Source organism: Scylla paramamosain, chromosome 15 (assembly GCF_035594125.1).
Source record: "Scylla paramamosain isolate STU-SP2022 chromosome 15, ASM3559412v1, whole genome shotgun sequence".
Classification (NCBI taxonomy): Eukaryota; Metazoa; Arthropoda; class Malacostraca; order Decapoda; family Portunidae; genus Scylla; species Scylla paramamosain.
This window is the reverse complement of record NC_087165.1, coordinates 22,219,117-22,233,511: the sequence shown is the minus strand read 5'-3', so window position 1 is coordinate 22,233,511 and position 14,395 is coordinate 22,219,117. Positions and strand designations below refer to the sequence as shown.

General features: G+C 39.0%; 2 protein-coding genes and 1 long non-coding RNA gene across 5 annotated transcripts in view; 1 reads left to right on the top strand and 2 right to left on the bottom strand.

Moving 5' to 3' along the window:
* The window catches only part of LOC135107670 (mpv17-like protein 2), a 10,476-nt gene extending 9,277 nt beyond the window's left edge, over window positions 1–1,199 (bottom strand). For both annotated transcript variants that reach the window (XM_064017797.1, XM_064017796.1), the window contains exon 1: window positions 982–1,199. In XM_064017797.1, the coding sequence (XP_063873867.1) occupies window positions 982–1,009 (28 nt within the window). In that variant the 5' untranslated portion in view covers window positions 1,010–1,199. The remainder of the gene's footprint in view (window positions 1–981) is intronic.
* A 2,170-nt stretch (window positions 1,200–3,369) lies between these two features.
* On the bottom strand, window positions 3,370–6,512 carry LOC135107666 (mpv17-like protein 2). 2 transcript variants are annotated; one of them, XM_064017791.1, is made up of 4 exons: window positions 6,451–6,512; window positions 5,049–5,175; window positions 4,765–4,888; window positions 3,370–3,945 (listed from the first exon to the last, which is right to left on the bottom strand). In XM_064017791.1, the coding sequence occupies exons 2-4, from the start codon at window positions 5,167–5,169 to the stop codon at window positions 3,603–3,605; spliced, it is 588 nt and encodes a 195-aa protein (XP_063873861.1). In that variant the 5' UTR covers window positions 5,170–5,175; window positions 6,451–6,512; the 3' UTR covers window positions 3,370–3,602. The 2 variants fall into 2 exon arrangements, with proteins under 2 accessions (XP_063873861.1, XP_063873860.1); XM_064017790.1 differs by having other exon boundaries at window positions 6,375–6,493.
* Window positions 6,513–8,346: 1,834 nt separating this feature from the next.
* On the top strand, window positions 8,347–14,021 carry LOC135107664 (uncharacterized). The gene is made up of 3 exons (XR_010271882.1): window positions 8,347–8,649; window positions 11,855–11,915; window positions 13,884–14,021. It is a non-coding gene; the product is annotated as an uncharacterized LOC135107664 (long non-coding RNA).
* The last annotated feature ends 374 nt before the right edge of the window (window positions 14,022–14,395 follow it).

Genomic DNA, 14,395 nt, shown 5'->3' with positions numbered 1-14,395 from the left:
TATTATTATTATTATTATTATTAATATTATTATTGCAGCAATAATGATAATAATTTACTTACCTAAATTAATATCATTATTATTTCAATATGATAGTCATAATAATAATAATAATAATAATAATAATAATAATAATTAAATAGTATCTTATTATTATTATTATTATTATTATTATTATTATTATTATTGTAATAACCTATTACTATTAACATTACTATAATATTGTTAGTAGTAACAACAGCAGCAGCAGCAGCAACAGCAGCAGTAGCAGCAGGATGTTACACAAGAATTGAAAGCAGTAGTGTCATTACTCTCACTTGATTTGCCTGATAACATCCATACACGAGAGAGAGAGAGAGAGAGAGAGAGAGAGAGAGAGAGAGAGAGAGAGAGAGAGAGAGAGAGAGAGAGAGAGAGAGAGAGAGAGAACCAGTGGATATGAAAGCATAGTTATGTGGCTCCATTTAGTGACAAGATTGGCTTATGACTAATGAGAGATATAGCAAATACAGGGTGTAGGGTGGTGATTGTGGACATAATTTCACTTCTATTCAAGTATCCAGCAATATTCAAGTATCCGGCATGTCGGCGGTCCCGTTGATGCCGGATAAGAGGGATTTTACTGTAATGGCATATATACAGGATCCCAGCTAATAACATTTTAATAAGTTAAATCTTGGTGGCTCTTGATTTTCTGCTGTGGTTAATTTGTGGGTATTTTGTCCTGGAGGATAGGAACGTTAGTAAGACCGTGGGATATTGAGTCATAAATATATTCTTAACGAGAAAATATGTGGAATACGAGCCTTAAAAAATTGCCATCAAAACACACAAATATAACCTACACCTGTTTCGTTGTTGTGCGTGATACGGAGTTATCATACAGAACACTATCAAAAGTTACCGCCTGTTACAAGATGGCGTTTGACGAAAAATCGCGTAAACTCCGCCAGTTAGACAAGTGTGGGGTACGTCACTTACCAACTTTATGAGCCCTCGCGGCCCTCATAACAAGCTCCCGGCCCTCCCAGGCACCTCCCGGCAAGTGCCAAGCCTGCACTAGCACACAGAAGCAGCCATGGCCCGTGTCACCATCTTGTTCATCGAAAAATCCAGGTTAAATAAGGCAGCAGCATTACAGCACCCTTCAGATATCTTCCCTCCTCTGCCAACGCTGAGTCTGCAGCTGCGCACTACACACCCACCTAGTATCAACCAATCCACAAAAATAGTATTTCTGCTTCCAATAATATGTACCAATTTCTCTTATACTAAGCTATACTAATAGGAAATAAGACAACTAAAATATAATAAAGTATAAACCTGTAGAGCTAAATTATAAGCCATTATAATTGTAATTGTCAAAGTATCCATGTGTCACTAATTCAAGCGCCAAATTTGAACTGGTCCTGGCAGTGTTTAAAACCATTTACCCCTCTGAGTGCTTTATACATGACTCCAATCCTGTACTAACCATAACCATGAACATCTTTTATCCTTTCCCCCCTGTCAGCCTTCCTATTACCACTTGTCTTCCCTATTCATATGGTCATGTAACCTTTGCTTGAAATTACCTATAGCGTGTTTGTGCTGACCACATGACCGCTTGTCCTATTCCACTCGTTCACCACACTGTGAGGCAGTTCCTCCCAGTCTCTTTCCTAAACCTAAATTTTCCTAGTTTTTAACCATTATCTTGAGTCCTGTCCTGATTAACTGGTAGTACAGAGAGAGAAAGAGAGATAATTTACCTATATATAGTTGTGGTATACAGGAGGAGCTGTCACGCCTCTACATCTACTATTGTCTAACTTGGCCTTAAAATCATGAACCACATCTTTTTTCAAGCTATTCCATGTCTCTACTTTTCTTTGAGGAAAGCTATTTTTTTATAATATTCCTTCTACAGGAGGCCTTTTGCAACTTCTTTCCATGTCCTTTTGAATCTCTTGCATCCCATGTGAGTTTCGTGCTTTTATGTAACACAGACATGATATCCAGATTAACCATTCATTCAACAGCCTATACATCACAATCAGGTCTCTCTCCCTCTGCTGTTCCAACGTCTGTAGATTCAAACTTCTCAATTTCTCTTTATATGGTAAATCTTGAAGACTTGGAATCAACTTTGTTGCTGACCTCTGAATCCTCTCCAATTTCCTTATATTAATTTTTGTACTTGATGACCACACTATTGCTGCATATTCCAACCTTGGCCATATCATAGCTTCGATCAGTTTCTTCATCATTTCCTCATTTAGTTATCTGAATGCTTCTTTTATGTTCCTCACAATGTTGTAAGTTTCACTTATAATCTATTTGTGTTTCTCTGGTGATAAATCATTGGATACAATTACTCCCAAGTCCTTTTGCATTGTCAGTTTCTTAATCTTTTCATTTCCCATCTTATAGTTGCCTAACATTCTCCTTCATTTTCTGATACTGAATTCCATTTCCCATCTTTGATTCTATTTCCATATTCTGTTCAAATTTTGCTGCAGTGCTTGGCAATCATTATCCCTTCCCATCTTGTAAAGTAACTTGGCATCATCAGCAAATTCACATAACTGTTCACTTCAGTCATGTCATTAATATATACTGCAAACATTATTGGAGCCGGTACTGACTGGCCCTTGTGGAGCTCCACTGATCACTTTCCCCCATGTAGTCTATTAGAAATTTATGAGCTTTATCTGCTGGAGCCACAACGCACCTCTTCATTACTAAGCAAATTGTATAGATCTCTCTTGTGCCGAGGCCACAACACCAACACAGAAATAAACCAAGTAAAATCACACAAAATTTCCTCTTCTATTTCCTTACTTACACCACTCCACCACCACCACCACTACTGCTACTACTATTATTACTACTGCTTCACTTCTTGTGTCATTCCAGATGGTGATACTGACCATTTACACACAATTACAGCTGAAAACCACCTGGTCTTTTGGTCTTGATGTTGTGGGGCTGCGATGATCCTATGGGGATAGTATGAGCCCTGGCAGAAACTTATGAGGTTATCACAGGCGTGGTAGTTGTCCTGTCTTCATCAGAAAGGCACAGATGAGGTGAATGACAGAAGGTTGTTTGGAGTGGGACGACACCTCCTGCCGCCAGCAGGGTGGGCAAGTCAAAAGGTGATGGTGCCTAGAGCTTGGCAACCCAACATTGGGTCATGAGCCAGGGGTTAAGAGCCACTGATTTAGACAGTACAAATAGATTCTGCATTGATTTGTGTTTGGCAACCTACAACCTTGCCACTGAGCTTACCAAACAGTGAAGTATTAAGGGTGTGTACTACAAAACACAATATCAATTGCTGAGTGCACTGCAGAACCCAAGGATTAGGTAAGTAAAATCTATTCATAATTTCAAATAATATATATACCCTATTACAATTCTTTACAGTTTGTACATGGATCACACCATTTAAATACATTTTCACTCATACATCTGTTCTCAGGCAATGTGAAGTTAACAAATAAATATATATATATATATATACATCTGTTTTTCATAAGGAATGTCCGCATATGTACACAAGACACACTCACAGAGGTATGGATATTCAAACACACACACACACACACACACACACACTAGTCATCCTCCACAATCTTCTTATCGTAACAGACATGGGAGGTATAAACATCAAACATAAGAGAGATAGAGTTATCATAGAGGACCCTGAATTTGGTGGGCAGCAAATAAAAGTTTACCAGCTGTGCTGGTGGCCACACAAGCCATTCTGCTGCATACAGCCGCCAGCCCTTTTGCCACACATCAGAGACAAAGGTGCTCCAGTCACCACCCCGAAACAACCCCAGGGACAGGAAGAACACAGTGAGGCACACTGGTGAGAACAGCAGCTGGTCTACCAGAAGTTTCTTTAACACTACTGCCAGTGAGCGTCCCGGCAGGCGGCGGTCCAGAAGCACATACCTGATGGAGAGTTAGACTACACTGAGAAGCATATACAGTGCAATGTCTTGGTACAATATATGTTTCTGCCTCCATACTCCTGAAACTTGTAATGATGTCAAATAATCTATGAGTCATCTTCAGTACAAAATGTAACTGCTTTTACAGTGTGTGAAGAGTACAAAATACTCTCCCTTTATCAACCACAGGTGGTTGATAAAGGGTGACAGCTTATAAGACACATGGGTTTTTAGGATGTACCTCAATTTAGGCAGGGATTGGAAGAAAAAAATTAAAAAAATAAGCGGGTTTAAGCTCTGAATATGAAGTAAAGGGTTTAACCTGACATTTGAAGCCCTCTCATATGTATTCAGATCCTTACTATTTTTTTTATGTAGGAGGGACACCGTGTGCTGGTGTATGGACACACCCACACTGTTTGCTCAAACCTTTGCTAAAAATTCTACCTTGGATGATTCAGGGTTTGTTCCTCCCTCTCCTCCACCCTCTAACTACATCATGCTACCTATTAAAATTCTTTGCAATGATGTTTTCTATGCCCTTGCTGGCCTAAACCCTCAGAAGGCTTATGGACCTGATGAGGTCCCTCCTATTGTTCTCTGAAACTGCGCCTCTGTGCTTGCACCTTGCCTAGTCAGACTCTTTCAGCTCTGTCTTTCAACATCTACCTTTCCTTCTTCTTGGAAGTTTGCCTACATTCATCCTGTTCCTAAAAAGGATGTACATATTTTCAATCATCTAAAGAATCTACTCCAACTTGAAAAGCTAATGAACTCCTGCTGCAATCTTTGGGGCCCATCAAAGTACACACACACTAACCAGTGGTGACAGAGAGCACCCACTGTCACACCAGTGCAGGTCATGTGGCGTGTCCGAGCCCTGTCCCATGAGTGCTGCTGCTGCTGGATGATGTTATGATGCTGCTGCAGTATATCACCTATCCCTAAGAAGTGGAGAGATAGCAAAATGACATGTGAAGGATGCATCAAGAATATTTACAATGAAATAAATTTATATACAGTAATTACATGCATTCTGATTAAGAATTACAAAGTATTTAAGATTCTCTTGATATGCATTTATAACAAAACTTCCTGATTTACCTGATAATGTAAGTGAGATTGTAACATTTGTTGCAAAAAGATGTTTATCAAATGCATACTTGATGACCCTTCGAGCAGGTGACTGAACAAATCTTTTGAACAAGTCAGCACCTCGCAGCATTACTAGCTGAAAGAATTGGTAGAATTATTCATAGAATCTTGAAGCAGCCATTCTCTTTGTAGTCCACTATATGTACTATACCAATGGATTCCTACCAGTTCTAACAGATATTTGTAGAGCAGCAAAAGCATGCTACAAAAAAATGATAATTTTATACCATTTATTTAATATAATATAAGGATATAAGGTTAATGCTGCCTCTTTCTTAGTTTCTCTTAAAGGAATACAGACTTTAGTCACTTCCTATTGGAGCAAGGGACTTGCACCTGAAAAGCAAGAGCCACCCAGTGTCAAACTTGGGACCTTCCACTTTCTGGGCAGTCATGCTACCCATTACACCTCAGTACCCTCTCATGACAACTCATACACTCCCTAACCACATTTCTTTCACATTATTTCCATCAAAATATTCATTCCAATCTATATCTAATCTGTGTCACATTGATAAATAATAATTATGTTTTCTTATAAATGTATAGTGGAAGTTTTTTACTTATTTCTCCTTTATTTTAACTTTAACTGTGAAAGTGTGCTTGCATATGTATGGTCACTTCTTCATGGAATTATATCTTAATATCTTCGGTGAATAAAAGAAAATATTGAACTCTGGTGGGACTCTCCCGTGTTTCTGCTTACCTAATACTGGATAGTGGAGAAATAAGAAAAATTTCTTGTTGTCTCCACCTCTAGTACTTATGTGCCACCTTTCAACTTCTCATAATCCTTTACATGCATCATACTTGGAACTGAATATGGCTACTGAAGGAGCTTAAACAATTTCGTCTAGAAGTAGGTTCCACTCCTGTATCAGGGGTACTATAAACAAGTTTCCCGTGAGTGGTTTTCCAGTGGTGAGGCACAGCCAACTTAACATGCACCCCCTCATGCCAGAGGTGCTGAAGCCAAAGAACCTTGTGCAAGGAACATCTTCATTGCTGTGAACAAGCTTGTATACTTGGATCATGTCTCCCCTCGTGCGTCTGTCCTCTAGTGTCTGCAGACCAAGATCGTTCTTTGTACCGGAGTTATGCTAACTCTGGCACCAGCTTGGATGCCCTCCACATCCAGCACCAGGATGAATAATCCAGTATTGGTCTCACTAGAGCAGTACACAGAGGTACAAGGATCTTCCTGTTACGGGCGCCTCTTGCTTCACCCCCTTCATAATCTTCTCTCCCAATAACCACAACCTCTTTTCCAGTTACCTTTTTATGTTGAGTCTTATCTTTCCTCCCTTCTACATGTATCCTCACGCATGGTTCCCACTGCTAGAAGAATTACCTAAAGCGGCATGGCGTCCTTGAAGTAAACAAACACCAGGTGTCATCTCAACCTCTTTACAGCAATAATGCAGTAACAATTCTTATAGTAATTGTATCAATAAAAACATTAATCTTACTACTATAAATTTTAAAAATATATTTAAAGTTATTTGTTACGTACAATTTTTTTATCTAATGATTTTTTGCTAGGAAAAATATGAATAATAGTATTGAGATTACCTATCTTGCACCCGGCTCCGAGAGTCAGCAGACTACTTACGCAATACAGTTACGCAATCTGTACAGTGTCTAATAAACCACAAGTAGTCGCAAATGTATCAAAATATACGCACACATTTTTCTTTTAACTCTTAAATGCAAGCTTCATGACTGAAAATAAAGCAGAATTTTAAGGAAGAGACGGGAGAAGGGAATTATCATGCATTGACTCCACACACCGCATAACACGTGAAAAATCTAGGGACACGGACATGAAGGAGTTTTACGAGTGTACTCTCTCTAACAAACTTTACGTTAGCGTTCATTTCAGGCCTGAATTAGGGAGAAGTCCTCATAATGCGAGATGGAGTTCTACAAGGTACTGTACGAAATACGCTTGTGCGTCTAATAGCGTGCATTCAGGCTCGAGATAAGTCCTCGTGATACACGCCTAAAGGGAGGCACAAAGAAAAGGCAAAAAGAAGGAAAGGAGAGGAGACAAACTTATACTTACAGTATATACCTGTTGTTTTCAAACACTGACTGCATAACTGTGCTTCTTTCGAAGAGAGAGAATATATATATATATATATATATATATATATATATATATATATATATATATATATATATATATATATATATATATATATATATATATATATATATATATATATATATATATATATATATATAGTGCGATATATTACAGTGAACGAGAGACAATTTATATCAATGAAATGGGAGCTGCAGGTTTTGATGATGAAATAAACGACAATTAATGTTCTTTTTCAGTTGTAGTAAGTTGTCACAAAGAACTAATACTTTTATATCACTTGGTAAAAAATGTCATAGTTGTGGATCAAAATATATGATACTAGTATACATATTTGAAAAGAGTTATGCGATATTGCGGTTGTATTGAATTAACATTATCATTTCATGTGCCATTAATTGCCTTTGTAACTATATAGCTACATTACTCTCTCTCTCTCTCTCTCTCTCTCTCTCTCTCTCTCTCTCTCTCTCTCTCTCTCTCTCTCTCTCTCTCTCTCTCAGCACAAATAATTAATTCATGCCTGCAGTGGCTTGGGATTCACGTGGGATAGTCTTACTCAGCAATAAATTCGCCCACAAGGATTTGCTATGCACGAATATTGACTGTCTTCACCAACACCACCCATCTTCGCTGGACACGCACCTGGTAATACTGGGAACAAATTAGCCTGGTAAACTGACTGAGACACAGGACATTATGTATATTCCCCATATGTATTATTATACTGTACCATCTTCCCTGTCACGTTATTCCTTCCATTGCGTGCTTCAAAGAACTCTATATCTGTCTATCCGTGTTTTTCAGCTTCTGTTCGTGTGTATAGTAGGTACTTAAGTCTCTCTCTCTCTCTCTCTCTCTCTCTCTCTCTCTCTCTCTCTCTCTCTCTCTCTCTCTCTCTCTCTCTCTCTGCAGAATTGCGTTGTTGTCGTCTTTTCAAAGTTTTATTTGCATTTATATTATGCACGTTGTCGATACAGATAATACCCAACACACACACACACACACACACACACACACACACACACACACACACGAGGCAACAGTAGGAGCAATAATAATAAAACATGAGTGGGCCAGTGTGTAGGTTACCAAGGTGAGGGTTCTCGAGAAGCTCTCTCTCTCTCTCTCTCTCTCTCTCTCTCTGCTTTAATTCACCATCCTTTATCAATTCGTGCTGGACAACTTCCACTTCTTCACCTTTCCTCTCGATCTCTCCCTCCTCATTATTTTTATTCTTATTTTTCTTTGTCACGCAGCAGGTAGCAGCGGCGGCGCAAGGCAGGGAGAGGAGAGCCTGTCAGGAGGACTGCTGCTGCTGGGCTCAGTGTGAGTGGCGGCAGTGGTTGGATCCGTCACACCACCGGCGACGATGAGCGAAGGTGTGGAGACGGCCGCGCCACATTGATTGGGGGCCGTGTTGTGGTTACCGCCATGGCCCAGGTGAGTGTTGGGTTCGTGATATGCAACAATTCACAGCAGTAGAAATATTGTCTGAGATCTTTATAATTATCTATAAGAAAGAAGGGGATTAAAGAGAGTGGATTTTGCAATTTCTGGCCAGTATAATGTTTGGAAGTTGCTGTAGATTAAGAAAAGATGTCATAGAGTGGTTAGTAATTAAGGAGATATGTGCCAAATAACAGTGAAAGGATTAAATGAACTCTACAAATTAAGTAATGAATGAATAAATTAAAATGGATCTGGTTTTTATATTGTAGTGGCTCTGTTAAACGTTGATGCTATCGTAACCCAAGCAACACCAAGAAATGATAGTGTTAAGTAAAATGTATTAAGCTCATTGCGTTGCCTTGAACCCATAAGTACCTCTTAGACCAATAGGGATGCAAGAGATCGTACAGCATAGTACCATATTCTGAAATACTTCTGCTTACACCTCGGTCACTTTCAATAGACTCTAACTGAAGTGACACTGGTTTTTAAGGGTAGTTTTACGGTTGTAGTGTCAAGTGAACAAGATTTCTACATTATGAACAGGAGAAACACTCTTGAGAACCCGGCTAATCATCCCTGTGGCTTTTGAAAATAGTTTTGGTGAGGGAACAGAGCCTTTCTGAACACTGGCACGATAATACTCTATAACCCAAGTAGAAGTGCAGAGACTTCGCTAAGTATGGTTCCAATCTGTTTCATTTCCTTTATCATGGTCTTCGGTTTCTTGCTGTGTAAAAGAGAGTTATGCCTTCTTCCTATTTGATTTTTGCTTTACTTTATTCTTTAATGCACGTAAGTGACTGCGAGATGTGGTGGTGCTGAAGACATCGGACCTAGACACTATAACAAGTAGGTGTTGTCCCCTGACCAAATTACTTTTTTTTTTTGGGGGGGGGGTAACACACTTCTAGCATGCTATGGAATTTACCAATGTGACAGTCTATTTCAATGTCAAGCAGATTTCACATATACTTAGTTCAAAGATGAATATTGATTTGGCAAATTTATCTTTGGCTATTAATTTTCCTTGTCTATGTAACTGACACTGCCGCGATTCTGAACACCCCTCTCTCTCTCTCTCTCTCTCTCTCTCTCTCTCTCTCTCTCTCTCTCTCTCTCTCTCTCTCTCTCTCTCTCTCTCTCTCTCATATGATATACAATAATCCATTCTCTCTCTCTCTCTCTCTCTCTCTCTCTCTCTCTCTCTCTCTCTCTCTCTCTCTCTCTCTCTCTCTCTCTCTCTCTCTCTCTCATATGATATACAATAATCCATTCTCTCTCTCTCTCTCTCTCTCTCTCTCTCTCTCTCTCTCTCTCTCTCTCTCTCTCTCTCTCTCTCTCTCTCTCTCTCTCTCTCTCTCTCTCTTTCTCTATGTGATATTAGTCTGAAGAGCACTGATTTAGAATTATATCATGTCACTGTACACTTAAAATGCATCTAATGATTGAATTTTTCATTTAGTGTTTGTGCCTTGTCATGCAATAAACAATAAGAAACAATCTTTTTATTACCATTTCTCCTGGAAACGTCAGGTGTATTTCGTTTGATACTGTGGTTATTTGACATAACTGCCATTGATAAATGATAAATGATAAAAAAAAGTTCGTGGGAGCTTTTTGGTGACAGCCTTTTAGGTGAATAGATGGAGTTTCAATATTATATAACATAATGCAAAGATGATTTTCTCTATATTTTTCTTTTATGTAAGGGAGACACAATGTAGCGAGGCAAATGGGCGAGCCTCTTAATGTGTAGCCGCTGTTCACCTACCACCAAGTAGGTACGGGATGTAACCCGAGGGGCTGTGACCTCGCTGCCCCGTTGTGTGGTGTGTAAGTGGTCTCAGTCCTACCCAAAGATCGGTCACTATGAGCTCTGAGCTCTTTCCGTAGAGTAAGGGGTGGCTGGATGACCAGCAGACGACCGTAGGTGAATTACACACACGGCTTGTGACGGGAGAATAACGTGAACTGAGCCATGATTGCAAATTTACCATGTTTTTTTTTTTTTTCACATCAATGAGTTAAATAGGAGCGTCAGGCAGCAACACGTGTAGAGCAACATGAAGCAACCGATTTGAATAACTTTGCCACGACTACAGCAGCTATGACCGGTGGTCAAACAACTAAGCGTTCAGTTCACCGTGATGCACAACACGTTCCCTGCATTGTTATGATATAAATGAAAAGTTGATATTCGCGAACACATCCTTAAACACACACACACACACACACACACACATACTGCGGAAGTTTAATTAACAGGATATATATATATATATATATATATATATATATATATATATATATATATATATATATATATATATATATATATATATATATATATATATATATATATATATATATATATATATATACTCATAATCTGCCACAGCGGCAGCTCGGGAGTAGCGCGGAGTAGCGCCAGGCGGGCGACAGGAAGGAGTGGTGGTTCATACATAATACGTAACATGATCATCGACGTGAGCGCACCGTCCGATAACACATGTCACTCACTAGTCATGTGAATGTGATGTGACACTTTCATGAACATCTGGAACCACATTCTCAAATGTTTCGATTATATTAACAAACTCTACTGAAAGTTATAAGTGGTTTCTAAGGTATTTTCATTATTGTCACAAATTTGATAAGATTTTTGCAGCATTAACAAAAAAAAAAAAAAAACTATGACAATCAGGTTAATCACGTCTGTGGTCTTTGAAACTATTCCTAATCTAAGTTAAAAAAAAAAATGCTCCGAAATATAGGGACATTTATGTTTTAATATGTGTTGATAATTACGTATACGTGTGTTATGATAATCTATTCGCACCGAAGTGTCTAAATACATCATGAGGTAACTCAGTTAAGAATATAAAGGACCATTTTCACAGGATTAATGTATACAAGAAGTATGAGTATTACTATTGATTACTAATATTCATTGCTCTTTCAACTTCCTACACCAACACTATTACTCCAATACACCTTGCCTGCCATGAATACCATCACGGCTACTGCTGACCTCTCCCTTCCCCGCTGCCCCTCAAGACCACCATGATTACTCTCCTACCAAATGTAATGACCGTCATTATTACTACAGTACTACCCAATACTACTACTACTACTACTACTACTACTACTACTACAGTCATTGCACTAATCGCCAATCTTCTTCCTTCACCAGGACTCCCTCACTTCGTCTCACAGTCGCCCCGCCACCATTAGGACCATGGTAGCCTCACCTGGTGAGTAACAACTCCCACCACCACCACCACAACTACTACTGCTGCTACTACTACTGCTACTTGTGTTGATGATGCTGCTACTGCTGTCACTACAAGAATGCTACTGATGCTGCTGTTGGTCGTGTTGTTGTTGTTGCTGCTACTACTACTACTACTACTACTACTGCTACCACCACGCTCACCAGCCCAATATTTACGGAAAGTTATGACACAAGATACCAGGGAACACATTCATAACGCGCTGGAAACTCCTTCAGCCAAGCGTTATACATCTATGTCGCTTGTCCAGCAGTCATCATTTGTCACCGTCATTCCCATATGGTCACCACCACCGCCACGATACGTTTTTTTTTATTATTTGCCTTATGCCTACTTCCCTATCACAGTAACATTCCCGTGACGTCTCCGGTATTGACTGGCGGGCTGGCGAGCTGGAGAAAGAAGAGAACCAAGTATCTGTGGGTGTGACCAAGTGTACATAGCAATCAATATGCTATACGTGCCAGCTTCAGCGCTATTCCTGTTTGCGAACCTGCTGGATATTGCTGGAATTTCTTACTTGTTACAAATGCTGGTATGGCATTCCTCAGCTGTGCTACGCATTTAACGAAAAATGTCCGCACACCTATTATACACTGAAAAATATATATTCCTTAGAAACATCAGCATCATTATCACCATGAACTGTAGCAGCAACAGCAACAATAACTGCAGTAGTAGTAGCAGAAAGAGCAGCAGCAGCAGTAGCAATAGTATAGTAGTAGTAGCAGCAGTAGCAGCAGCAGCAACAGCAGTAGTAGTAGTAGTGGTAGTAATAGTAGTAGTAGTAGTAGTAGTAGTAGTAGTAGTAGTAGTAGTAGTAGTAGTAGTTGTTGTTGTTGTTGTTGTTGTTGTTGTTGTAGCAGTAGTAGTAGTGGTGGTAGTAATTGTTAAGTGTGGGCAACAAAATGTATAACTACTGGGTTGCTGCTTGGCGGCGGACGCTCACCCCAGTCATGCATAATAATCTACAAATGTCTATTACATTCTCCCTGTCTTCCCAAGGTGGTCATCTGGTGGCATGCACTTACTCAGTTGTTTTTGCTAAGGCATTCTCTTTCTTCATTCTCTTCAATTTCTCTTAAACCGCTGAAAATTAAAAGTATTACCCATCACTGCCATAACATGCTGCTGCACTGCCAGTAGAATTCCCAAGGCTGCAACCTTCTCTGGACAATGCACCAGGCTCACCAAGTGTGCCTGATCTACATGAACCATCAAGGACACCTGGACCTCGTGTCATTGACCAAGCAACTCCTGAACCTAGCAGAATCACAAGACCAATTAATTACCTCTAAGTCATCCTCAAATATTAGTCCATATTTTGCTCAACATGTTTTACCTTGTACACCTACTTTGTTCTTAGTATTAGGCCTAAAACTAAATGTTTCATGTTTTGATTTCATGTGAATAAAAAAAAAAAAAGTTTCCTCTAATTTTGATATTTTTCTAGGTCTGGAACTTCAAAAAGTAGGAAAAAATAATATTTCATTTTTTTTAATCTGACAATGAAGATGTGTTAACTTAATGGAGAAACATTATGCATGTCAAATATTCTTTTGATTTCATAAAAATGGTGCATAGATAATAATATTAACTTTTCATTCAAATGTATCTGTCAAAAAGCTGAAAACCACAATCAACCATGTTTTATATATTTATTTATTTTTATTTATTTATTTTTTTCCACATGCATACATCTTTTAGTCTTAATCTTTTTCCCATTTCACATGTAACTTTACACCAGATAAGACAATGTAGTGAGCATACTGATTTCCTTTCAGTCACCCATTGGACAAGAATTTGAGTTTATAACTTAAATAAGTATTATTTTGATTTGTTTATAAAAGATTTCTTAGTTTCTGTATTGCAATGCATTTATATTCTGTATTGTTATGAAATTGTCTGACTGATATCTCACCATGCCAGAAGCTGCATCACACACTGCTGATGTCCAGCAAGTCAAGGTGAAAAACATCTCTAAACAGCGGTCTGGTGCAGAGGATACAACACACATGCAGGTCCTCAACTTTCATCCAGTTCTGGGGCAAGTCAAGTCCTTTGGCAGAACTGAGGCCACCCACTCCCTTGCAGCCCAGAACTTTGAGGAACAGTACTGGATGCTGCCGGGGGCAATCTTCACTGATCTCTAGTTCTAGCAATATTTCTCACTCTCCTACCCAGCATCATGCCAAAAGCAATTGAAACTTGAGTTTCGAGTTATTTTTTTGTGAACATTAAGTTCTGACATAATATCTGGTAATAGGATTTCAATGATACATGTAATGATTATGCTGTCACTCTTTGATTCACATCAGACAGATAATATGTGAAGTTGTTATAGTTTCAGTTTCGTTACAACTGGATGTCCATTCATTAGTAGGCCAGTACTTCACAATTTAGATACAAACATGCTAATAATGACTAGACTGTATGCTGCC